Source organism: Urocitellus parryii, chromosome 3 (genome assembly GCF_045843805.1).
Source record: "Urocitellus parryii isolate mUroPar1 chromosome 3, mUroPar1.hap1, whole genome shotgun sequence".
Classification (NCBI taxonomy): Eukaryota; Metazoa; Chordata; class Mammalia; order Rodentia; family Sciuridae; genus Urocitellus; species Urocitellus parryii.
In genome coordinates this window covers 136,362,541-136,389,201 of record NC_135533.1, presented here as the reverse complement: position 1 = coordinate 136,389,201, position 26,661 = coordinate 136,362,541, and the positions used below count along the sequence as shown (strand labels likewise).

The 26,661-nt window shown below is 51.8% G+C and overlaps 1 protein-coding gene across 9 annotated transcripts in view; it reads right to left on the bottom strand.

The window, feature by feature from the left end:
• Positions 1–26,661, bottom strand: part of Kdm2b (lysine demethylase 2B) — a 124,608-nt gene that overhangs the window by 69,323 nt on the left and 28,624 nt on the right. For 8 of the 9 annotated variants that reach the window (XM_026386008.2, XM_026386003.2, XM_077796105.1 and 5 more), the window contains 5 exons: positions 23,337–23,515; positions 22,943–23,049; positions 12,183–12,276; positions 11,045–11,198; positions 4,568–4,683 (listed from right to left, as the gene is read on the bottom strand). In XM_026386008.2, the coding sequence (XP_026241793.1) occupies positions 4,568–4,683; positions 11,045–11,198; positions 12,183–12,276; positions 22,943–23,049; positions 23,337–23,515 (650 nt within the window). Of the gene's footprint in view, positions 1–4,567; positions 4,684–11,044; positions 11,199–12,182; positions 12,277–15,724; positions 15,798–22,942; positions 23,050–23,336; positions 23,516–26,661 lie in introns of those variants that run through there. The other variant, XM_026386012.2, reaches the window with a different exon arrangement.

Genomic DNA, 26,661 nt, shown 5'->3' with positions numbered 1-26,661 from the left:
CTCGCCCCTGGCCTGCTCTCTAGCTCTCTTGCCAAGGGTCTGTCTGTGCTAGTCAGAAACCCCCTCACCTCTTTCACCCACCAGGAACTCAGGGAGTTGGAGCTTAAGCAAACACGCTCGGCCAGCCCAGCTCCCCTGGTCCGTCTGCTGACAATACAAGCGCAGCGTTCCACCTCTGGGATGGAGACAAATTCAAGCACACCTGCTGTTCTCCAGGCACCCACCTGGAAAAATCTCCCACCTGCCCTCTGCTCCTTGCCCTTGCCTGCTAGCTTAGTTTCTGAGGCCTCCCATTGGGTCCATTTGCACTCCCTGCCTCTGGTGGGTGGTATGCTTTGGAATGAGGTCATGGCCATCGCATGCTTTCCAGCTCCTTGGGGAGATGCATGGAGGTGGGATCATAACCTAGCGTTTTCCTTGGCTCCAGCTACTTTCTGAGAAGCCCAGTTTTATTGCTGTGGTATTAATCTTTTTGCACAGTTACTGGATCCATGTCCCCTGGAGATTACAAAAGAGAGGGGCTCTTCAGCATGAAGCAGACCTTGACCACCTGTGATAAAGGGTTTGGGGGGTCTTCAGCTCCTCCCCCCCATTGGAATTTTGAAACAAATCACCCAATCCCTCAAATGCAAGCTGAGGAAGACAGGCTCTCACTGGTATATCTTTACTTGACTGGTAAAACTCTGAAGTTCATTTTGACTTTTCAAATTTTTTTGGACATCATCCAAGCCACTGTGCCATGGATGAGCACTGTGATGCCTGAGAATCTTCCTAGATTAGGAAAAAAAAAAAAAAAAATGGAGGGGCTGTATTTCAGGAGGGGAAGATAAAACTCCCCTCTGTTGCTGAACCCAAGGGAAACCAGCTGGGTGAAAATAAATGCTGATGAAGGAATTTGAGGGTTTGTTTTTTGGTTTTTGTTTTTTTTTTTTATTTTTTTTTCCAAGAGAGGAGATTGCGCAGAACAAAATTTGCAAAGAATTGACTTACAAACGGGTTGTCGCCTTCCACCCTTCGCCTTCAAAAGGTTTCAGCCACATGCCTGGGAACATTAAACACACGATTGCTCAATATTATTTGGTGACAAACTCGGAGCCTCACCAAACTGAGTTGTTAACTGACCTCAGTCCAAAATGCAGGGCAAGGCAGTCAGAAAAGGCATGCACTTCGGGGTGATCGCAAGGTTCAATTTGAGTTCCAAAGGCCCATTCAAGGGGCACCTGGCCTGAGCCCTACTTTGGAGGCCTCAGTCATCTGAGATCTGAACGGCCTTTGGATATGACAGCCGAGGTGTCTCAGTGCATCTAGAACTCCCAGGTCTCAAGGAGTTGCACAAGTCAAACACAAGGGTGGGTGGAAGTGCCTTAAAATTTGTTTTTCTCCTGGAAAAAAAAAAAATCAATGGGGGAAAAAAATCCAATGGCGGGATGGGGGGGTAGGGATGGGGAGAGGAAGGGTAAATTATTTGCAATAGATTTGCTGGCTGCGAGGGAATGGATGTGTCGGCATTACCTTTTCTGGGAAGGCTGCTTTCACTAAAGCCATTAGCAGGGGGAAAAAAAAGATAAGCATAAGAGACGCAGCAGTTTGATGAGTGATCATTTGGACCATCCCTGTCCCTTATTAACCTAACTGGATTTAAAAGCGCATCGTGATCATGACGACATTATCTTAGAAGACCAGCATATCGCATCCATACCAGGACACTTTGTCCATCATTCTTATCTTCAGAGTGGGGAGGGAGTGGAAATCCACCAGGCACTAAGGCCTGTACCTGACCTGCCACCTTACGGGCAGTGACACTGCCAGGTGAGGTCACCTACCATCCAGCCCAGAAAAATTACAACAGTGAGAGCAAAACATGACCTCCTGGAGAATCTCAGGGCTTTCCAGCCGGGATGGGGATCCCCCATCTTCAGTCTCAAAGGCAAATTCCTTTTCTAACACAAACCTACATCACAGGCCTTTTAGACTGAGAGTCCTCCGGCCCACCTCCTGCATGTGGTTTCCACAAGCAAAGCCAGGTTTAAGGACTTTTGGAAAAACTACTTTTTATTTATTCATTCCTTTGCGGTGCTGGGGATTGAACCCAGGGCCTTACACATGCTAGGCAAGTGCTCCACCACTGAGCTATATCCCCAGCCCGGGAAAAACTATTTTTAAATGATGATAACCTTCTTAAAGGAGCTCAAGGGGATGCAAAGAATTAAGCTGTAGCGAGCTGACAAGGAGCCCTGGCATTTTATCTGGCTTCCAGGACTCTCTCTGCAGTGCCTTTTGTCTGCCTTGGCTCCTAAGACATAAACAATTGAGCCTTGTAGCCAAGCCCCTCTCCAAAGACCAGAAATCAAAGCAGATTAAAAAGCCTGCCGCTGGTTCCAGCCCAGCCTGCCCTTCAGCCTGTCCCCATCCCCCCATCTGGCAACCTGCTCCAAGGAAACCAGATGGGGTGCCCACTCAGAGGACAGGGACAGGGGGTCTTGGGGGAGGGGCCCTGCCACACATCTCAATATGGACACAATATTCCACAAGAGCTAAGCGTGAAGCCTGCCTCCTGCCTTGAGCACCGCCAGTGGGGGAGGGAGCTGGCTTCTCTGGGAATGATGGGGCCCAGATCCTCTGAGATACATGCTCAGATTCCCAGGGGAGGAGAGGGCTGCCTAGCAAGTTACTAAAGTCTTTAGAAATTCCAGCCTGACTCTGGCTTTCAGGAATTGCCTGGAAAGTCCTAAGCTTGACCTCCCGCTCTAGATTGTTCTGTTTCTAGCCACACCTGCTGGTATGCTCACAAATTGGCCTGCTCTTCAGGGCCAAAGAACAGTTGGCCTGAGCCCCAGACAGCACTGACCCGGACTGTGAGACACTACTTGGGCCTCAACTGTGCCTTCCCTTGGACAGTCCAGAGTAGCACACTCCAGATCAGGGCTGGGCTGGTCTTTCCAGACCAGGACAGGAGGGTAGGGTGGGTGACAGAGGGGAGAAAGCCCATAAACAAGGGGTTTGCACAGAGTCACAGACCCCAGTGTCTGCAGACCTGGGCATCACAGGCAGCAAATATACCAGAGCTGCAAATGTCCACATGCCCTTGGAGTATGCATGACTGCCCACCAGGGCTTTGGGTCGTCTCCAGAGAACCTCTGGACCAGGCCCCTCCACATCAGGACTATTGAAGGGGTCCGGTTCACATAGTGGCTAAGACTTTGGCTCAAGGATGTGATTCCATGAAGAAGACCTGGGCCTGAAAAAAAGATCAGGAAGATGGACTTGGCCCAGAGCTGCTCTTTTGTGAGATGCTTCTTTAGGGTCCAGGCACATCAATGCCTCTCTGAGGCCAAAAAGAGGTAACTCCAAGGCAAACCCCAAGAAGAAAGGGTACCATCTACCCACACAATGGAGAGTGCTGAGCCCTAAGAAGGAACGATGCGTTGATACACACAGCAGTGTAGGGTGACCTTGAAAACACCGTGCCAAGTGAGAGCCAGACACAAAAGAACACATATTGTCCAATTCCATTTATAGCCAATGTCCAGAATAGGCAAATCCATACACAGAGTTGATTGGGGGCTGCTGGAGCAGAATGGGTGGGATGGGGAGTGACAGCTGATGGGTACGAGGTTTCTTTTTAGGGCGATGAAATGTTCTGGAACTAGCGGTGATGGTTACACAACGTTGTAAAGATACTAAAAACCCCGATTTGTGCACTTTGAATGTAGATTTTATGGTTATATGAATTATATCTCAAAAGAAACATTGAAATAGCCATGTTAAAAAAGAGAGAGAGAGAGAGAGAGAGAGAGAGAGAGAAAGAAAGAAAGAAAGAAAGAAAGAAAGAAAGAAAGAAAGAAAGAAAGAGCCCCTCTTTGCCCCAGGGATCCAGTTTCCAACCCTTGGTCTTGTCTCAGATACCTGGGGACACTTGCTCAAGCCCCAGAATGGGGAAAGCGGGTGGTAAGTTCCCAGCCACCAGAGCTCTGTAGGAGAAACTCAAGGAACACAGGACACACATGGACCCTTGGTCCTGGGGTATGGGTTGGGGAGACCCGATATAAGAGAAATTGTCACTGTCAAAGGCAGAGGAAAGCCTTGGCCTCAAAGACCTTGAATTGTCCCCAGTAGGCACTGAGACTAGCTCGGAGAGGGGACCTGGGGGAATTCAGGCTTCCTTTCCATCAGATTTCAGGTCCCCAGGGAGAAGGCATAGCCAATAATACCTGAATTTGGACCAGGGTAGACCCTCTTTCCAAGGCCTCCAAAATCAGCAACAATAAGATCCCCCAGCCCCTCACACCCCTTCCTCACAGGAGACGAAAAGGGCTCAGTTCCTGATATCTTATGCTGTTTTCTCAAGAGACACTTCCTCTTCCACAAGGAGGCTTGGCTGCCTTTTGTCTGGAGAGTGATCAAAAAACTTGAGGGACTCTTTGAGAATACCCTCCCCTCCACCCTGTAAGACTGCAATCCAGGCCTGGCTCAAGACAGGGAGTAAGAGGGAAAGGGGGACTGCAGAGGACTTCATAATGGTTGGCACCACCACCACCACCCCCAGGAGAGAAGGAAGCCTCCTTACCCGGGTTCTGTCCTCGATCTCATAGATCCGCAGCTGCATGGGCACGTTGAAGCTATGCAGGATGTTCCCACCGAAGACCAGGGAGTCTACAGGGGTGTAGACTGCGTGGATCCAACCTGGGGTGCAGAGGGTAAAGGAAGATGAGCCTCCAGTCCCCTGGGGACTCCTCTCCACACAAGGCCTGAGGGAGGGAAAGATGGCACTCAGGAGGGCCTGGGGGTGCCGTGGGTGTGTGCCTAGGGCTGGGAGAATTCCAACACAGAGAGATAGTTGGTGTAGAAAGCCAAGACTCCTGGTTAGCTTAGAGGAACTGGGCTGGCAGCCACAGTGGCCCCTGGCTACTTCTAGTCAAGTGGTAGAAGCTGCAGACCAAGCCCGACCTCGAGGACCTTGAGGGCCAAGTCTTTCTCCTGGGACCCCACTATGGCAGCCAACAGAGAGTCAGGCCCTGTTCCCAGCTTCCACGCTGGCTAGGCAGCTGGAAACACCCCTCCCAGGCTGTACATCTGTCCCGAGCCTTTTTCTCATCATTGCCACAAGCACCAGGACAGCTCAGAGCCACAACAAAGGAGTGATATCTTGCCAGAGAGGCAGGACCCAGACATTTTCCTCTGCAGAGTACACCTTGTCATTGAATCCTCCAGGCACGTTTCCAGGTGGCCTCCTTCGCCACACGATGCCTGCTCCCCATCTCAGCTCTGCTTCCACTCCGCTCCCGAGGCTGAGCGGCCTGACAGGTCTCTTTCCTGCAGACTGCAGCTTCAACAGCATGGGCCCTGGCTGTTCATCTCTCTGGGATCCCAGGCCACAGCCCCGCAGTCACCACAGTAAGGATACTGAAATACTCACTTGTGCCAGGCACAGCCTCGAGGCTTTCCAGACCTTTCCTCGGCTCATTAATTCTCCCAGAAGCCCTCTCAACCCAAATACACGAAGAAACCAAGGCACAGAAAAGTCAAGTCACATGGGGATTTTGAACCCAGGTAGTCAGCCTCTGCTTGATCCCGCTAGGGACAAAGAAAGATGCAGAATTCATCCAACAGCCACCCCTCAGTTCAGGCTGGCCATCCTGCCAAGCACCTGAGAGACCAACATGGCTCCTGGTTGCCAGATAGAGGCAAAGTGAGGGGCTAGAGGGCTTTGCTTCGAGTCCAATTCACAGATGCTGAAACTGAGGCTCAGGAGGCCAGCCACTCGCTGAGCAAAGTCGCAGCTGACAAGAGAAGCAGCTCCCTTTTTAGCTGGGAAGTCCCAGGGGACAGGCATGGAAACACACAAGAGAGGCAAAAGGAGAAACACGGTGAGAAATAAGAGACAGAGGCAGAGACAAGGGCAGACAGAGGCAGAACAAGCCCCGGTGGGAGACAGAGGGAGGTCAGTCGGAGGGGAGGGGGCAAGTGGGCAAGGGCAGCAGCCACCCAAGACTCTTCTCCCGTCCATCTGTGTGCCTAATTCTGTTTCTTTTTTGGTTTTGTTCGGTTTGTTTGCTCTTGCAGCGCTGGGAATCAAACCCAGGGCCTCGCACTTCCTAGGCAAGCGCTGTACCACTGAGCTGCACCCCCAAACCCTATGTGCCTAAGTCTTATTCAAAGGAAAATGACAGGGAGAGACCCAATCCGCCTCTCCCCACAAGCCCAAGCAGTTGAGTCGCTCCCCTGTGAGCTGTGACATGCCAGCCCTGAGTCATAGGCGGCCACCGCTGCTAGGAGCAGAGCTGCCACCTGGGAAGAGCATAGGGAGGCTAAGACCTCAGCTGGACACTCGGCTGCTGGCCCTTCCTACCAGGGCAGACCTGGTGGTCCTCAGGGGAGAGCAAGGGAAAGATGGTGTAGGAGGCAGCCACCCCCAGGCGCAGTAACAGAGGCTTCCCTTTACCAGCCCCGCTCTGCCTTTCACTCCCAGGCTCCGGCTTGGCCATCAAACGCAGCTGATCCATGGGCCAGGTGTGCCACTGCAAGCCACCTGGGCCCTCACACCCTCTGTGCAGAAAGACAAAGGCTGTGCCTCTGAAAGGCCTCGGGCCCCCATAGTTCTTCAGTCTCTAACCTCTGCTGCCTGCCGGCTGCTCTTCCTAGTCTCACACTTCCTCCCTTGCTCACCTCCCTCCCTCCACAAAGCCCAACCCAGTGGCCAGTGTTCCAGGCTGCCCCCAGCCCTGACAAGAACATGCAACTGCCCCCTCTCCTGGCCTCAGTGTCCCTGCCTGACAAGAAGGAGAGCACTCCCTTCCTGGTAGAGAACTCACTGTGTAGGGAACGTGTCACTGATTGTGATGTTCTTGCCAATCACAAAGGTCTGGGAAAGGCTGGCGCTCATGGAAATCCATATTAATCAGCCTCGGACTCTCCCTGTTCTCCTGGCAGGTGGAGCCGCAGACGCACCTGGCTTATATCCATGAGCCCGATGTGTGAGCAAAGAGGGAAACAGACGGGAGTTGCCACTGCAGGAAGGGAGGAGGGAATCTGCACACCCCAACATTTGAGGGATTCTGGAAGCTGCTTCTGACCCCAGGGCTCCCTGGTAGGTCAGGTGGCCTGCCCTGGATTACAGTGGCTGCTGAATCCCTCCCCCAACTGCTCACATCTGCCTCACTGCCCAAAAGCTGGCCTCAGGAAGAACCCAGGAGGAGAAACCACAGCCGTCATGAGCCCCATTGGTGCCCACCCTCCCAACGGCAGCCCGCTCGTGACAATGCTCCAGGAAGTCTGAGAGCAGGTGTCCCGGGCTGGTGGCTGGACAGGGGAGGCTGGCATCTGCCATCGGTTTTCAGTCCAGAGCCATCAGCAATATGATGGCAATAAACAGAGGCTATTCAGGCCAAGTGACAAGGGACAGATGCACTCATGGAAGGAGAGCAGCAATCCACAAAACCCACCGCCAGGCTGATCTCTAGGACCTGAGGGGGCCAAGAAGAGCAGTGAAGGCATAAGGAGTCTCATCCACAATGGATATTTAGGATTCAGAATCAAAAGCCGCCTCCGTACAGCTGCCTCCTCCGGTGGAGGCGCTTCACACAGAGGCCCATGACCCACCAGGGCCCTGGCTTCACTCCTGAGCACTGATGAGCATCCTGTCTGTGTAGGGTCAGGCCCTGGGTGGGCCCTGGGGCTGCCAATATGAAGTGAGGACCTCATAGCTGGTAGCAGGAACCCAAACTGGCACACCACGGACTGTATCAGATCCAGGGACGTATTTAGTTTGATTCAACTCATGTTACAAAATGGAGAAATTTCATGATACTAGGGGTCGAATGGCTTCTCAGTCACCTGTCAACAGTCTTCCTCTCCCAGGCAGCTCTCCAGGACTGTCCAGGAATGAGGCTTGAAGAATGAACAGCCCTGACCACAGCCCCTCAGACACAAGCCAAAAAGTTCAATCACATCTCACAAAAAATACTGCACCATTTAAAATCTTCCTAACTCATCAGCATCCCATGGGCTTTCAGAGAACTGAAGAGGACTTACTCAAGGACAGATTGGCGGTGGGGGGTGGGGGGGATTGAGGGTAGCATGAGGTGAGGCACTCACCTAAAGTCACACCAGGGGACAGAACACCAGGTCAGAGGCAGGAAATGCCCAAATTAGATTCTCCAGAAGGAAAAGCTTGTCTTAGGAGACTGCCAACCCTTCCTGGAATCCCCAAGGCTCCCTCTCCACTCGAAGCCACAAGCAACTACCCCAAATCTCAGATGTGGGTATGTCATGGCTCACAGGGTGTGGACACCAGAGAAAACCTGAAGTTCCCAGAGGAACCAAAGCATTCGTCTATGTCCTGTGGGTCTTTTGGTTTTCACTGGTTGGCAACAGAATGAGAAAACTAAAGATGGCATAGATTTTCGTATCTTCTGCATCTACACTTTCAACCAACTGCAGATCAAAAATATCCAAACAAATTGCATCTGTACTGAACGTACACAGACAAGGCTTTCCTTGTCATTATCCCTTAAACAATACCGCATAGCAACTGTTGGCACAGCGTTGACCCTGCTCTGGGTACCATCAGTCATCTGGAGACAGAGCTTGGTATCCACCGAGGGTACTGGAACCAACCACCAGGAATGTCAAGGTGGGGCTGCATGTCACCTGCTTTACTGCAGGAATGGTCATGAAACAGCAGGATTACATGAGGAGGTTTTTTGCTCTCATGTAATTGGTTTGGTTGGGTTTTGCAGTGCTGGGGATTGTGCGCTCTAGACAGGTGCTCTACCACGGAACTACAGCCCTCGTGTTTTTAACTCATGTCCACCTTTAGCAAAATTGTAATCCTATATCAGATCCCAAGTTTTGTTTTTTTTTTTTAATTCATTGGTCCAACAAATGATGCCTGGGAACCACCAATTTATGTTGTCACCTCCCCTCCCACACCACCATCAGGAGGCAGGTGGTAAATTCCAATGGTCTCTTATCTTCACTTTCTTTCTTCTTCTTCTTTTTTTTTTTTTTGTACCAAAGATTGAACTCAAGGGTGCTTGACCAATGAACTACATCCTCAGCTCTTTTTATTTATTTATTTTTATTTCTGAGACAAAGTCTCACTAAATTGCTTACGAACTTGCTAAGTCTTTGCTGGGGTCTAACCCCTGCTTGCTGGGGTTCAAATCCACATCTCTTCCAGCCCTCAAGACAGTTATATACCTTCTGTGGATGTGATGCTGCTTCCTAGGATCCTCCCCAACAAGTGGAAGTCACCAGTCAACAGAATGACCAGCCCTCTCCCAGTTCTGCACAGGGCCCAGAGCTGAGGGAACAGGGATGGGAGGGATCTCGAGGGTCCCAGAGTTCAGTCCCAGGACACCACTCCCTCTGTAGAGATGCAATAGTTGAGGCACAGAGAGAGGAAAGTCACGGAGGGTGACCAGGGCTGTGAGCATTCCCCCCACACACCCCACAACACCTGCATGGGCTGGAGCACACTCCAGGACCCACCTCCTGCCCAAGGCTCCACGCCACTCTGCAGGGTCCACATACCTGCTGCCCACCAAGTGCTATCCCTTCTGTCTCAAGCAGGGGCCTGGGGCCACGGTAACAGAGTCACCCCCACTGAACCCTGCCACCCCCAATTCCCACATTTTCCTAATAGGGCAGTCTCTACCTTCCGCCCAATCTCCTAGAAGAGCTCTGATGTGCAGGCCCTTCCTCCACTGTGAGAACTACTGCCACAACCACGGCCCTCCTGCTCCACGGCCAGACCCAAGGTCAATGCTCAGCAACCTAAGTGTAGCCAGCTTGTCCATGCAATGGATCTCCGTGGTCTCAAGGATACCCTTATCCTCTGGTACACGCTTCCACCCAGTGGCAGTTCCCCTAATCTCCTTGAGACACCGATAGCTAGTTTCTACTTGTATATCTTCAATGGCAGGGACCTCACTACCTACCCACAGAGCAAGTCATCCCAGTACCACTCAGCTATACCTTCTTCCAGGAGACAATCCTTCACCTGGCTAACTATAGTTACCACACATCTGTTTCTCAGGTTAAAAAAAAAAAAAAAAAATCCCTCCTTCTCATTTTACCTGATGTGGTTTCTAGATTCCAAAGTATAATGACCAAGAGGTACACAACCTCCCACATGTGGCCTGACTCCTTCACTCTATGCATGGTTGGACTGTAACCTATCTCAACCTGGATAGAATGCTTGTGTTGGGGCTGGGGATGTGGCTCAAGCGGTAGCGCGCTCGCCTGGCATGTGTGCGGCCTGGGTTCAATCCTCAGCACCACATACAAACAAGGATGTTGTGTCCGCCGAAAACTAAAAAAATAAATGTTGAAATTCTCTCTCTCTCTCTCTCTCTCTCTCTCTCTCTCTCTTTAAAAAAAAAAAAAAAAAAGAAGAAGAATGCTTGTGTTAATGCAGCCCAAGACCTAGAACATGACTTCAGTCTTCAGCCACATCCACTAGTGACTCAGCCTATAACCAGCCAAAAGCCTTCAGTCCATCTCCAAAGAACGGCAGGCAGGTAGATCTCAGCTTACTCAGTCCTCACAACCACCCTGAAGCCCTACTCCCATTCCACAGATGGGAGCAGAGGCATAGAGAGGCAGTCACAGCTCATAAGCAACACAGCCACAATTTCAACTGACACTATTCACTGCCCTTCCCCCAGAGCTTGCATCCCAAATCTCTGGGGTGCACCCACCACCACACCTAAAGGGTCGCTGTCATCATCTCACACAGAAATCTCCCGAGGAAGTCCCAGGGAAGACATGAAGAGTTCCCCCAAGGCAGGGCCTGAGGCCTTCTCAAGGACAGACATTCTAGCCCACAGGCACAGACAGGTAAGTTACATCTTTCCCTGCACCTGAAGCCCACTACCCTCGGGGACTACACGCTACACAGCCAATCAAACCCGCCAGGCTCGGACAAGCCCTCCCTCGGCCTCAAACCCCGTTGAGGCCACTGGGCTGCAGAACCGTGGCTCTGAAAGCTGGGGGAGCCAGTGGCAGACCAGAGCCCAGGGCCAGCCACGCCAGAACCTACCGGAAGGGATGAAAAACGTGTAGCCTTGCTTCAGCTCAATTCTTTGGCATCTTTCCACACGGTCTCCCAGGAAGATGTCGCTCTGTTTGCCTGACAGCACCCACTCCTCATACAGCGCCAAGTTGTGCAGGGTTGGTGGGATCAGCCAAAAGATCTTGGGAGGAAAAGATGTCATCAGCCAGTCTCCGATTTCTTCCAGGCCCTGACACAATCCAGGCAGCCTCACCTGCCTGGGGGGGAGGGGGGGGCAAGGAGGGGAGAGGCTTCATCCCCCAAGCCCCTGGGTCCCCTCCAAGATCAGGTCTAAAGGGCCTCTGAGGAAGCAGGGAGGACTCAAATCAGCTTTAGGGCATCTCCATTCCAGCTGAAATGCCAGGAGAGGAATACTGTCTGTGCTGAGGGCGTAGGGGCACATCCTCTTGAGCCACAGAGAATGGGAGGTGGGGGAAGAGAGAGGAAGGGAATTTCCTAAGTTGTATGATAAAATGGCCCAATAAATAAACCCAGCTTGCTCTCACTTTGGAGGAGAAAAAAACATCTGGAATCAAGTGGGTTGACTTCCTCCCAGACTCTCTTCCAACATGTTCTCTCAAAACAAATGCACATGCTGACCCAGACGAGCAGGGAGGCACACGGGCATTCTCCAGAGGCACCCACGTCCGTGCAGGGACACCTACATCCACACATGGACACCTATATCCGCGCTTGGACACACACACAAAAGAGACCCATTGGGAGCACCCTGAATGCACACCCCCCTCCCTGCTCAGGGGGTGTAAAGCATTTTTGGAGGCAGGTGCTGCTGGCACTAGACTCTGAAGTTGAAAGATCCCTGGGCTGGAGCTTATTGGAAGTCAAGCTCAGCTCCAAACTGGCTGAAGGTGCTCAGGACACTGAACTGGGCAAGTGGGAGGGAATGGATAACCCGACATTATGCCAAACAGCTGGTAGCATTGACCTTGCCCTCCAGAAGGAGGCAGAGAGTCCAGATGGTCCTAGGAGATGGAGTGGCCCTGAAAGTACTCACAGGGCAGGGCTGGCTAGAGGAAAGGTGCAAAAGGAGGGGGACAGGTAAGTGAGCCCTCTGTGCTCAAAGAGTGAGAGACACACAGACAATTGGAGAATCATCGGAACTCACCTTCCCACCCCGGAAAACATGGTACCACACAGAAGTGCCTCCAAAGTCAATGTGGAAATCAGTGAAACAGCCCTTCACGCTCATCAGACAATACCTGCAGAACAGAAGCGGGGAGGGGACAGGAGTTTAATGCAGTCGCAGGAGGTGGGCATCCCTTCAGAGCTGTCTGACCTGGTGCCTTTTATAAATGCTGATGCTGGGAAATTTCCTTTCCTTTTTTTAAAATTCAAATCTACATGGGAGTTCCCCCAGGGGGGATGCCCCTGTGATCAGGTGACAAACCTCAATCATAGGCCACCAAACCCCCAAGATTGGGGATGGCATTATTTTTTTAAAGGGGGGGGTGGTACTGGGGATTGAACTCAGGGGCACTCAACCACAGAGCCGCATCCCCAGCACTTTCTTGTAATTTTACTTAGAGACAGGGTCTCACTGAGTTGCTTAGCACCTCGCCGTTGCTGAAGCTGGATTTGAATTCATGATCCTCCTGCCTCAGCCTCCTGAGCTGCTGGAATTACAGGCGTGCGCCATGACACCCAGCTGGGGATGACATTTTTGTTGTCAGATTTCTGAGAGTGGTGGCTACCCATAGACCCCTTCATTGTCAGTGTCCACCTCTGCCCCACCCCAACCAACTATGAGGCTTTCTCTCTGCTCCTTCACAGCTCTGATACCCACAGTTCTCCCAATCTGCCAGCCCCCGCGCCCCCCGTAGCAGCTGGGCCCCCTGGAATTCAGTTGTAAACCACCTACATAACTTGCCAATTACTAGTTCCCATTCATCTCACTCACTCAACCAGTGGGCCAGCCCCAAGTGAGACAAGGCACTGAGAGAAATAAACAAGAATGCATAAGACCCTGTGGATGGAGCAAGGCACAGGGACAGCGACGTGGCAAGAGGATCTGCAACTCTAGTAAGCAAGGCAGCTAGAAGCCAAGAGGGACAGGCCATGAAGGCCCACACAGTGTGATACCACCTATGAAATGTCCTAAGTAGGCAAATCCACAGAGGCAGCAGATAGATGGGTGGGGGGCCAGGGGCTGAGGTGGGTGGAATGGGGAACAACGCTAATGAGTGCAGGAGTTCACACTGGTTCTAAAATTGATTGTGGTTGCACAACTCTGTGAACACACTGAAACCACTGGACAGCACACTTTTCACGGGTGAATGGTATGGGAATTTTATCTCAATAAAGCCCTTTAGAAAAAAAAGAAAGTGAAGAGATTTAACAGAAGCCCCTGGGGGTGTTGGCTAGGCAGGGAGGGGGAGAGGAGCCGGACCTCGAGGCTGGGGTGGAGGGCGTATGCTGGGGGGGAAGAAGGGCTGCCAGAGGCTTCCCTCCCTCCCAAGCCCCAGGGAGAGCCAGAGTCCACCCTTCCTGACAGGATCACACCAGTCCCTTCTCCTCTGCCATCATGCTGCCTTCCTAGGGGTGGGCAGAGCTTGAGGAGGGGGCACAGAGCAGGCTTCCAAGTCCAGGCCTGGAGGACAACAGTGCCAGGGCCTCCCACCACCACTCACCCCTTCCCACAAGAGCCCTGGATGGCACAGATGGGGGCAGCCTCCCCTCCGCTCATGCCCATGCACCTTGGCACCTCCAGAGGCCCGCGCACACGCTTACCCCACTGACCTCTTTTCCCTGCTGCACTTTGCTTTTCATGGTTTGGGGACGAGGGGAGGAATGGGGCGGGGACGGGCTGGGAGGAGCCAGCAGCAAGCCCGAGTGGAGAGAATGGGGGGCATGGGGCTGGGCTGGTTAGCAGGCGGCAGGGCTGGGCCCCTCCTGCTGGCTGCCTTGTGCACCTTGCGTTCAGGTGGACCTGGGGCTCAGCAGTATGCAGGCGGCGTGCCCCGCGTCCCTCCTCCGGATAGGCTGGAAGGAGCCTTAACCATGTGTCTGCAGGAGGCTGACAAATCAGAAGGCCTTCCCGTACATCAGAGCCCCGCTGCCTAGCAACCCCATCGGAGGGGTGTAGTTGACAGCCCAGGACGCAGGCTGTCACGAAGCTGGCACTAGGGCTGCTGAAGTCCTCACTCTGGGTTCCACGCCCTCCCGCCTGTCCGCCCTGGGCCAGGCGCGTCCCCAGACTGAAGGCCTCTGAGAGCCTCTTCTCTCCAAGGAATGGGGGGGTCCTGAAGCCCTCACTCACCCCACCCCCACGGACACCACCGGCCTCTTCTAAGCACCACTTCAAAATATTAGTCCTCATTTCCCTAAAACCACCTCTTCATCTAGGTTTGGTTTTTCCTTTTCTTTTTTTAATCTAACCTTGGTTTCCACCCCCTCCAGGCCTCAGCTGAACACAGTTTAGAGAAAACAATTTAAGTGTGTGCAGGGTGGAGCCGGGGAACCTGCGAGCTGCCTTCAGACTGCAGCTAGAGCCCACCAGGGGTGCCCACAGCATAGGACAGGAAGGGTGCTTGGCTCCCCAGCTCCGTGCCCCATGACTGCCTGGCCCAAAATTCTCACCCAGACTCAGCTCAACCTCGGCCCCCAGCCCTAACCTCCAAAGCACGTGGAAAATGGGGATTCCTGACTGCTGTGTGCAGGGAAAGTTATCCAAGTTGAGTCTGTGTCTGATCTGCCTTCAGGGTCACCCTCCAGCATCAGCGGAGGCCCCTTGGGGCCAGGGGAGGCCACTTCCAGACCAGCCTCTCCTGAAGTGGCCCCTCCTCCCGATGTCCCTCATTTCCTGGCAGCCAGCCCTGGGCTGCCCCTCCCACCCTGTGATTGCGAGCCTTAGAACAGCCAGAGTGGCTGTGACAGGGTGGTTTTGCCCTGGCCCCTACAGGCCACCCCAGACTCCCGCCTGCACCGACTTGGGGCTCCCCGCTCGCTCCTGCTCGCTCTGGCGTGACGCCTTTGCACTGACCTCTACAGCTTCCTCTTCCCAAGCACACCGCAGTCACATGGGCACCCCGGCTTGGTGCCACGGCCGCTGAGCTCTCCCCGCCGCCGGCCGCCCACCCGCCAGCCCGGCTTCCGCAACAGTCTCGGGGGGCCCTCTGCCAGGACAACCTCCCACCCGAACGCCCCTGCCCAGGTGGCTTCCGTACAGGATGGCACCCAAGTTGGCGACTGAAAATCGGGAGGCCCCCTCCAGCTGAGCCCTTGAGGGGTTCCCGCCCTCCAAGGCCCGAGGTGGCGGGGAGGAGCGGGGAAGGAGGGGGCGCTGCACCTGCAGCAGCAACTTCGGGGTGCGCTGCCTGGGGCTGCGCGGGCGGGCCGCCTCAACCAGCCCTTTCCCCTCCAACTTAAAGAAACTCCCCCTGGGTGGCCCAGCCGCTGTCCCCTCGGGCAAAGGTCTGGCGGGGAGGGCCCTGGAAAGCTGTCACCGGGTGGCGGGCTGGAGGCGCCGCGCGGGCGCGAACGCACACACTCCACACTTGCACCCGCCCCGGGAGACACAAAGAGCAGCTCCGCGACGCCGGCCGCGCAGCCCGCGGGCTGGAGGCCACCCACACCCCGCCCGGAGCGCCACAAAGGAGCGGGCGTAGCGCAGGAACGCCCGCCCGGCCCGCCCGGCGCGCCCGCGGTTACCCTCGGCGGCGGCGGCGCGGCTCCCGGGCGTCCCCTTCGGCGGCGGAGGCTCGACGCGCGCCCGGCCCCGGCGGCGACGGGAGCCGAGCCCCCTCCACGGCGCTGCCAGGCCCCGGCCGAGGACGCTGGGGCCCTCGCGCGCCGCCTTCCTTCCTCGGGGAGCCGGGCGCAGCCTGCGCTCATCCCCGCGCTGAAACTGAACACCCGCGCGGCGCGGCCGCCGCCAGGGAGGCGGAGGGAGGCCGCGGCGGCGACGGGGAAGCGCACCCGGCCAGCGCCAGGGGACGCCGCCGCCGCCCACGGCCGCCCCCTGGCCCGGGCTGGGCGGCGGCACGAGGTTAGCTCTCCGGGCAGCCGCTTGGCCTGGGTTTTCCCCGAGTATAGACGCCACCCTGCTGCTGGGGTGACGACCAGCAAAGCAACCTTATTTAAATGTACACCTCCAGGCACAGCTGAAGGAAGCAGTGCTAGGGGATCAAGGAGTGTCAGATCCAGAGCAGCAGCCAAGAAAGGAAGGATGAGGCTCTGACCCTTAAGAGAATAAGAGACCCTAAGAGGCTAAGAGCTGTGTGACCTAGAGCAGCTTACTTTCCTTCTCTGAGCCATTTCCTGATCCTTCTAACATGGAACGAGGTGACCTGAATGAAGTTCATCTGTGTATTCTATGAGACTCCCCTTACCTGACCCCTTAGCTTGTAACTCTACAGAATTATGCAAATTGTGACAAATACCCATTAACTGGAATCCAAACTTCACAACAACTGTATGAGGTCATTCCTAGGGCCCCCATCTTTCAGAAGCGGAAGATAACAGGTAGTTTCTCATCTTGGTCACTGAGATTGTTAGGTGGTAAGGCTTACCTGTCACCGGTGTTGGGGTCTGTCACACATTCTGCCTGGCAAAACCCAACTCTAACAGTGTAGAAGATGCAGTCGAACCTCAACCACTGGCTTCCGGCTGAAGGAGGTGATCCAACTCAAATCACAAGTCCCACCCTACAGGTCACCAGGGTCACTGCCCTCCCACCCTGTCCCCACACCCTTCCCCTGAACCACAAGGAGGCAGGAGACAGTCTTCTGCAGGGGCAGGAACCAAGCTTCTCCATTCTTTGGCCAAACACCCTTTACTGGGGCTCCCCAGCAATATTAATAGGTTCCAATTATATAATCGGTAATAATGACACAGCTATTAACTCACATGATCTCATTTCATTTTGGGGATGCAAATACTGAAGCCATTTCAAAGTGGTCAATGACCTGGTCAGGGAGCTGCTTCCTGGTGATGTTAAAGGCCAATTCCACTTTTAATACATGACAGTGTGCTCTGCCCATGAGGTTAGACTATCAACTCTCTGTAACTGGTTGGATTTTCTTAGCAGGTATATGTTTTGCCTATTTAAAAGAAAAATTAGGGCTAGGGATGTGGCTCAAGTGGTTGCACGCTCGCCTGGCATGCGTGCGGCCTGGGTTCGATCCTCAGCACCACATACAAAACAAAGATGTTGTATCTGCCAATAACTAAAAAATAAATATTAAAATTCCCTCTCTCTTTAAAAAAAATAAAAAATAAAAATAAATAAAAGAAAAATTAACAACTCTGAGAAATGGTCTCCATCTTGGATTTGGGCAAGGTATCCTTCAGCAAGAATTTTGTCACACTTATGAAATGGATGTGGGGTTAAATAAGTCAACAGAAGAGACCACCCTAACAGCTGGACCATGCTGTCCACGTGAAAGATTTATCTTTTAGAGTCACAAAAGCCTCAGCTCCTTGCTGGCAGGGACCATATCTGGTTCCTCTGTGTAAGTGCAGCACCCAGCAACAACCCTATCGTTATTCTAATCAGCTGTGCAACCTCAGACAGCCTTCCCCTTTCAGAAACTTGGTATCCCCATCTGTAGAACTAGTCAAGAGCCTCTAACTGGTGGCCTCAAGGATCACACCAGGATGTATTAGCTTTGGTGAGCAATGCTTTTGCAAAAAAAGAATTTCTAAAGGCCTGCCTCTCTAGTTATCCACAAGCCCTACTAGTCTCTATTGTATTACACTCACCTGCTACGTTATCTGCACTGAACCATTATGAACTTCAGTTTCTTTATCTGCAAAATAAGGATACTACATCTACCAACAGGATTGCTGAGATAGTCACACCAGCGTCTAACACAGAATGTTGGTGCACACCTATCTGGACAGAGAATGGTAGAGAGGTAGGAAAAAGAAACCAGGAATCCAAAGGCCTGGGGTCTGGCCCACAAGTTCCTCCCTATTTGACACTGGCAGCCTCTTAAGCCAGTAACCCTGCCTGATGGGACACAGGGGTGACGATTTATGAAGCCAGCAAATGCAGATAATGAGAGGCGGTCTCGGAGTTAAAAAGTTAATGTGGTTGTGGAGAAAAGCTCTATACCGACCAAAGGGAGGGAAGACTAACAACAGAGGATGCCAGGGTCCAACAGGCCACAGGGGCAAACATTCTGTCCCACGTGGGGACGGCACTCCACACTTCACATCCACTCCCACATCAAGGCAGGGAGGCGGGATAGGGATGACAGAACCCCCACTTTGCAGAAGGTAAAACTGAGTCTCTGAATAAAAGATGAAAAATTTGCAGGATCCGCAGAATGGCCGAAGCAGAATGGCTCATGCCTGTAATCCCAGACCAGAGAATGGCAGAAGCAGCCCCTGTAAGTTGCTCAACCCAATGCCCATTTTCATCCTTTCAGCTTCTCACCCATATAGTTCCCCCCAGTTTTTCCTACCACCCCCCATAAAGTAAAGAAAAAAGGAGAGGTTTGCATTTAACTCTCAAACATATGCGGCAAACATATGCTTTACGTGAAGTCCCCTTTCGGCTGGGCTTCTGAGTTCCTTCGCTGCTTCTTGGCCCACAGCATATCTTCATTCCACCAGCAAACCTCATTTCTGCAAACCCTGGTGTTACGGGAGCAGCAGAGAAGGGAGGAGACTCCTTAATACCTTTCTGGAATGCATTACAATGCCCAGTCCTTCTTAGTGAAAAAGGTACACCTATGTCATAAGGGATTGTGAAGGCTTTGAAATGTGTCCACACATTCTTCGAGGCTCCTCTCTTCAAGAGGTAGAACCAAATTCCTACCCCCTTGAGTATGGGCCAGACTAATTAACAGAAGACGGCACAAGCAAACAGGATGTGACTTTCAAAATTAGGTCATGAAAAGCACTGTATCCCCCTCCTTGGTCTTTCTTGAACCACTCATTCTGGGGAAATAGCTGTCAGTCACAAGGATGTTCAAGTGAACCTGTGCAGAGATCCATGTAGCAAAAAACTGAGGCCTCCTGCCAACAGCCATATAAATGCCCATCTTGGAAGTGAATCCTTCAATCTCCCCATTAAGCCTTTAAATAAATGCAACCCAAGCATAAGACTTTTTGTTTTTGTTTTTGCAGTACTGGGCAATTGAATCTAGTGGAGTTCTATCACTGAGCCATGCCCAGCTCTTTGAATTTTGAGACAGAGTCTTGCTAAATTGCTAAGGCTGGCCTCAAAATTGTGATCCTCCTGCCTCAGCCTCCAGAATAAACTGGGAATTACAGGGTGCTCCACTATGCCCATCAGACCTAAGTCTTAACACAGATCATAAGAGACCCTGGGCCAAATTTATCCTACTAAGTTACTTTCAGATTTCTGATCTACAATTGTTTTAAGCTGCTAATTTTTTTTTTTAGCTGTGAAGTTTTAGGGTCATGGTTATGTATCAATAAAGAGCTAAAGCAGCTGAGCACCGTGGCTCATGCCTGTAATCCCAGACACTAGGAGGCAGAAGGATTACAGGCTCCAGGCCAGCCTGGGCAACTTAATGAGACCCTGTCTCAAAATAAAAAATAAAAAGGGCTGGGGATGTGGCTCAGTGATTAAGTGTCCCTGAGTTCAATCCCCCAATACCACCAAAACAAACAAACAACAAACAAAAATAATGCAAGGATAGTACCAAATAATTGTCAATTGCTTAGACATAAAAGGAATTTCAAGACAAACAATCCTACACAATTCAAAGCATTTCTATAGGGTACAGATGGAGATAGAGGAAATGCCAAGATGCAGATCAACTGGATCACCACCCATCATTCTTTTTCCCCTTCATCCTGCTTTATGTTTTTGTTCTTGTTTGTTTGTTTGTTTGTTGCACTGTGGAATGAATCCAGGGGTACTTTACCACTGAGCCACATCCCTAGCCCTTTTAATTTTTTTTTTTTTAATTTTGAGATGGGGTCTCACTAAGTTGCTTAGGGCCTCACTAATTGCCCAAGCTGAACTTGAACTTGTGATCCTCTTGCCTCAGACTTCTAAATAGCTGGTACAGGTGTGTGCCCGCCTGCCATCCCTGCTTTAGGTCTCTTTGAGACACTTAGCAACAAATTATTCCCCAGCTCCGAACACCCTGAACACCCTCTGTGAGAACGGGGACTTGACTCTATTCATTGTGATCTATCAACCTCTTAGAGAAGTGTCTGGCACCATAACATACATTAGCATACTCTTTACAAACCCTTTGTCTCCCAAGGTTGCAAGTATTCCCAAAACCTGCTGAAATTCCTAAAGCACCCCCAGACCACAAGTGAACAGCATAAATCCTGGAGCCAGGGCGCAAGCAGCAGTGCCTCGTACTCCCCTTCCGCGCCCGCAAACCTTTGATTCAGAAGGACCAGCAGCTGTCTCTGCTCCGCGGGCGCCTCCAGCAAGGAAGCTCTGCGATTTCCAGAAACAATGTCATTTTAATTAAATTCCACAGAACCATTCCACGGTCCCAGAGGACTTTATCGTGGTAGGATTTTTACCTTGCTTATGAACATCTGAAATCAGCATTCTTTCCAGCCAAACAAATGGATTATTTCCAAGGTGACAATTTCCTTCCTAACAAGGTTCAAATCCTGTAACAAGTTTCCGTGGCTGCTGACAGAGTTTGGAAATCTATTTGCTACACCATGCCTCAAAGATATGTGGTCCTAGCAAACTGTGAGCCCGTTTTTTTTTTTTTTTTTTTTTGGTCCTTAGAGAAGGATTTTTTGGTCCTTAGAGAGGATTTGAAATGTGTTTATAGAGCTTGCTATTTAAAGGGAAGGTAAGGCAGACCTTAACTGATATCTACATCCCCCAGTGCTACCTATTTTACTTCCTCAATACATGTCCAAGTGTCTTCTCCTTTCTTCTCTCCCCTGCCGGATCCTTGTCTATCCAGGCCAAACAGTGGCCTCCTCCCATCTGTTGGCCCCGCCCACTTCAATCTACATAGAGGAGGATTTGCAGAATAAAACCCTGAACACATCCTGCCCACTTAGAACCTCAGAGGTTTCTGAGTCTTTTGGGGGGAAACTGGGGCATCAGGCTCTATTCAGTCTGGCTCTTTACAAACCCTTTGTCTCCCGAGGTTGCAAATACTCCCAAAACCCTGCTCCCATATCCACACCTGTCCCCTTGTCCCTCCCAAACCATCCCAGTTCCTCTGTACCCAGCCAGAAAACCCCTCAGTCCTCATCATCTAAGGAGCCCCCTAAACCCTTTAGAACCCAGTGCAGAATTCCTTGCCTGACCTCCCTGACCAGGTAGTCCCCTGGTGCCAGTGCCAACTTTGCCTGGTGGCTTCATCCCAAATGCAAGCATCCAAGTGTTGTCTCTCGTTACAGGATTAACATCTGTCTCCCCATAAGCTACACTTCATGTGGGCAGAGGCCTCATCAGCCCCCCACCCACACACAGTGTCCCCAGTGCCCAGCACCAGTCAGAGGCTCAGTACATGGTTGCTGAATGAATCAATCAAATGACTGATTCCCTTCCTCCATCCCTCCCCCTCCTCCCACTGCCACCATCCCCTAAAGCCCAGGTTAGCCTCTCCTCCTGAGGACTTTAGCCCAGATTCCTCCTTCCCTATCCTCCTCCCAAGAATCTGCTTCCCGAGGCCCAGGATCAGAGCCTCAGGGTAGTAGCCTGGTGCTGCAGGGCACTTTCTCCACAGGGTGGGGCCCTTAGTTTTTTTTTTTTTTTCCCTCTATTTCCCCTCCCAGGGGCTCTAGCTGCAGTCAGAAAAAAACAGAATTGGAAACAAACTCTGCTACTCTTCCTCCCCGCCTCGAGCCAGGTCTCTCTCATGGATGCAACTCTGTCCAAGTGATGTATAGAGCTTCAGCCTGAAGGGGGAGGAGAAATGTCTAGGAAGCAATTAGAGAAGGGGGTGGAGGGGATTTGCTGAAAGCAAAACCTTTAGAAGCCCAGGACCAATTGGCCTCCCCTAGGAAGCCTGGCACGCACTCTGCATTCAAGACACAGCACTGAATGGAAGGCGGAGGGATGGAAAGTTCACAGCCTGTAAGCTCTGAGGGTATTGCTGGCAGCAGGGAGAGTAGCTCTTCTAGGAAGCTGCGACAGCCAGCAAATCCTTCCCCTTTAAGGGATGGAAACAGAGGGCCTGAGCTAGTGGAAATCCCAAAGGTGACTTCTGCCCAGAGATCCATTTATCAAGTCCCTGTACATGAAGAGGCCCAGAGGTGCCACTGCTGGGGTTGAACATCAATCACAGGCTATGCTGCTGGTCATGCTGTGTCTAGCAAGGTCTCTTCCCTACCCTGCACCAACCCTCTGCTAGGAGGGCACCCTCTAAGATACTTCTGGTGAATAAGATGACTCCAAGTTCTGCTCAGGAAAGTTTCTTCTGGGTCAGAGATCCCAGGTCTCAACGCCAAGGAAAAGAGAAACACTAGACCCCCCTCTCCTGCTCTGGCCTCAAACAGTGTCCACTGTGGACAGGTCCCCCTTAAAACGCCCATTCCCAGGACACGCTGTCACATGGAGGGAGTAGACCAAGCTTTGCACAAATGCGCGCGCGCACACACACACACACACACACACACACACACGTGTACATGGAATCTTGGCCCATGGCTCCTCCCTCTCAGATCATTTCCTCCCCATGGGAGCTGTGGGGAGGCCCGAGGGCCAGCTGGTTGGAAAGCCTGCCCAGTGCAGGAATCAGAGCCTAGGGTTTCAGAGAAGCAAGATGCCAACCTGCCCAAACCAAGGCCCACACCCTTCTTGTCCCAACTGTGGCCCAGCCCAGGCCCCTCAGCTCTGAAGGAGGTCAGTTGCAAAGTGACACTCAAATTCATGTGGACAGCCAGGCATCGCCCTGCTGGCCTCCCCAAGCTGGGGGCCACCCCTTCTTTTCCCCACCAACCAGGCCGTCTTACTTCTTTACTTTCGGGTACTTCATCTCTGCGATGGCGTTGGTGGCTTCCGTCTGCTTCTCCTTCAGATGCTGGGGCCACATATTGTCCACCCAGTCCACCAGGTCCACCTGAAACCCAGGCCACTCAGTGTTCCTGGCCCCACTACCAGGTCAGAAGCAAATGCCCCCTCTGCTCCAGGGACGGCTCTGGTTGCCTTGAGCTGCTGCCCCCATCCACTCCATCCCATCCTCCTGCCTCAGTCTGCACAGAAGGCAAAACCCTGCTCCCAACATCTCCTCCCTGGCACCCAGGGGACCAGCCTTGGCCACACCCATGCCAGCCATTCCCAACTCAGGAGCAGGGCGGGAAGGAAGGGGACCATGGCAGGTGCCGGGACAGCCATAGCCAGACTTACTACAGTGGGGCGCTTGACCAGGTGCTCCAGCTTGGTGTGGCTGAACTCCAGGCTGATGACGTTGTACAGCTTGTCCCGCTGTGCCTCAGGTGTCTCATAGTAGCGCACGAATTGGGACATGCTCATCTCCGTGCCTTTCTGGGTGTTCACGTCCATCACATCTACCAGCCGCCGGCTCCCTGGGGACACAATCCACATGCTGGTCACCTGTCTGCACAGGACCTACTTGGAAGCCCCCCACAAAACAACACCTGCTCCTCCTCCGGGAGTCCCATTCTCCTAACCTCTGCTCCATGTCTGCTTAATGCCCTTTTCCTGGCCCGACCTCTCTCCACCCTGTCTGCCTCCCTCCACCAGAGTGGCAGCCCATGACTGCTTCCTAAGGTGTCCTCAATGGCTTCCTAAAGGGCCTGCAGACCAACCCTCCCACTGAGCACCACCTGCTGCCAGTCAGTGCCGCTGACTGACGAACTCTTGAGGCGCTTTCCAGTCTGAGACTCATTTTGTTCCTTTGTGACATGGGAACAAACTGTCTCTAGAACTTCAGCCACACAGGGAAGAACGAGAGAGGGGAGAAAAGTACTGGGAAAGGGGAGAAAACACACACAACACAGACTGCCAGAGTTCAAGGTGACTTACTAAGGAGGCTGGCACCTCCTGTGTGTCACAGGCACAAGGAGCATGACGGCTCTTATCTTATCTGGAAAGACCCCCAACTCCCCAGCAGCTCAGTGGCAAATGCATGGTCCATGGAGACTCAGAAATACTGAACAAAACAAAACAAGGGCTGGAGTTGTGGCTCAGTGGCAGAACGCTTGCCTCGCATGCGTGAGGCCCTGGGTTCGATCCTCAGCACTACATGAAAATAAATAAAAATGAAGATATTGTGTTCATCTACAACTAAAATAAATAAGTGGGCTGGGTACAATGGCACATGCCTGTACTGTAATCTCAGCAACCTGGGAGGATAAGGCAGAAGAATCACAAGTTCAAGGTCACTCCGGCAACTCAGCAAGACTCTCAAAATAAAAAATAGAAAGAGTGGTCCTGGGTTCAATCCTCGGTATGGGAAGCGGGGAGGGGGAATGAAACAACTGACCCCTTATTCACAGCTGCTGCAAAACTTTATGGGTACCCTCACTAGGGGTCCGCAAATGACAGTCCCAGGGCCAATCCGGCCCATTGCCTAGGACAGCTCACAAGCTAAGAATGTTTTTTACATTTTTAAATGCATTGGTGAAAATCAAAAAAAGTATTATTTCTTGATGTGAAAACTATATGAAATTCAAATTCTCAGGGGCACATATAAAATTTGCTTGGTATCCAGCCATGCTCCTTGGCTTCCATATTGTCTAGGGCCACTAGCATGTTCCAAGGGTGGAGCTGAATAGTTGAGACAAAAAGCACATGGCCTGCAAAGCCTGAAATGTTTACTCTTTGGCTCTTTACAGAGAAAAGTGTGCCAGTCCTTGAAATAAGATGAAATTTTGAATTAACGTGGATGCTGATATGGGTTAACAATCTCATCTCTCCTCAAAAAAAAAAAAAAAAAAAAAAGCCAATCTCATCCTGTTCACTGCTATGTGCCCAGCTCTGGGCTGAGAACTTGCCCTAGAACAGGCCTTTGGTCAATATTTGTTGAATAAATAAACACAGTGCCATTCACACAGTAGGAACTAAATCATAAAATTAACCTCTTACACGTGTAGCAGAACGTAGGTGTTCTAAGTTTGAGTTCAAGGTCTAATTTTCACAACCAAATTTCACAATTTGTTCTTGTCTTACAAAGGGGGAAACCAAGGCCCACAGAGTAACTGGTTCTGTTCCATGGAAGACAACCATGCACATTCACTGAGCATGATCCCGCCCTCTACAGAGCTCTCATGGCCCCAGCTCTATGAGGTGGAACTTCAGTGACTCTCATTTGATGGATGAGAAATTGAAGCCCAGACAACTATCTAGATGTGGAATGTCCAGTTCGTGAGTGACAGCTGACATGTGAAGCCAATCCTATCAAATACCAGAGCCCGGGCTCTTATCCTACATCCTGGAATAAACACTGTGCACTCTGATTACATGCTAAAACACAACGAAACAGAAAGAACCCCAGACTTCAGTGGTCAGGCTTCCCAGCCTAGACATCCTGGGAAGCTGATCCAAAAGACAGCTCTGCATCTGGAGGGTGTGGATCCACCAGGGGGCATCCCTGGTCTTTGCTGGAAATCCTGGCTACTATCTTGGCAGTGCTGGTCCTTCCTTAACCAGAGTAACTGAAACAGGTAGGCTCCATTCAGGTTTTCTGGGAGGCCCACCTGACAGAATCTGCTGCTTGAGTCCCCAAGGCCTCCCCTTTCTCTGGACAGTCTACCATTTCTGCCCACCTCTCAGCCCTAACCTTGCTCAAGGTCAAATTCAAGAAGGTTGCTGGGGAGGTCAGAGATAAGATTAAGATAAAGATCCTAAAATCACAGCCCCGGGCTGGGGATGTGGCTCAAGCAGTAGCTTGCTTGCCTGGCATGCACAGGACGCTGGGTTCCATCCTCAGAACCACATAAAAATAAAATAAAGATGTTATGTCCGCTGAGAACTAAAAAATAAATATTGAAAAATTCTCTCTCTCCCTCCCTCCCTCTCCCTCTCCCTCTCCCTCTCCCTCTCCCTCTCCCTCTCCCTCTCCCTCTCCCTCTCCCTCTCTCTCTCTCTCTCTCTCTCTCTCTCTCAAAAAAAATAAAATAAAATCACAGCCCCAACTGGGTGTGGTGGTGCACACCTATAATTCCAGTAGCTGGGGAAGCTGAAGGATCACAAGTCCAAGGCCAGCCTCAGCTACTTAGTGAGGCCCTTAGCGAGTTAGTGAGACCCTGTCTCAAAATAAAAGTAAAAGTACTAAGGATGTGGCTCAGTGGTTAAGCAACTCGGGGTTCAATCCCAGTACCAAAAAATAAAATAAAATAAAATGAAAATCATAACCCCAGAGTCAGCATAGAAGGCCAGAATTCAGCTGCCCAGGCCAGCACCACACTAAGATGCATGAATCCAAATTCTAGCTGGACTTCCAACTGTGCCTTGGACCACTTAGCATCTCTTAGTGTAAGTTTCCCTGCCTATAATATAGGAACAAAAATAGCCAACCCAGGGGTTGTCCTGAGATGAAATGATTTAATACACATTAAATACAAGCAGTGCCTGCAGGGAAGGTAGTATTACCTAATTAGTCAATTTCATTTATAATTAGTCATCCCCCCGTATCTGAGAGAGTATCTGAGAGTTTCAGGAACCCCCCAAAGACACCAAAATCCAAGAATGCTAAAGTCCGTATATAAAG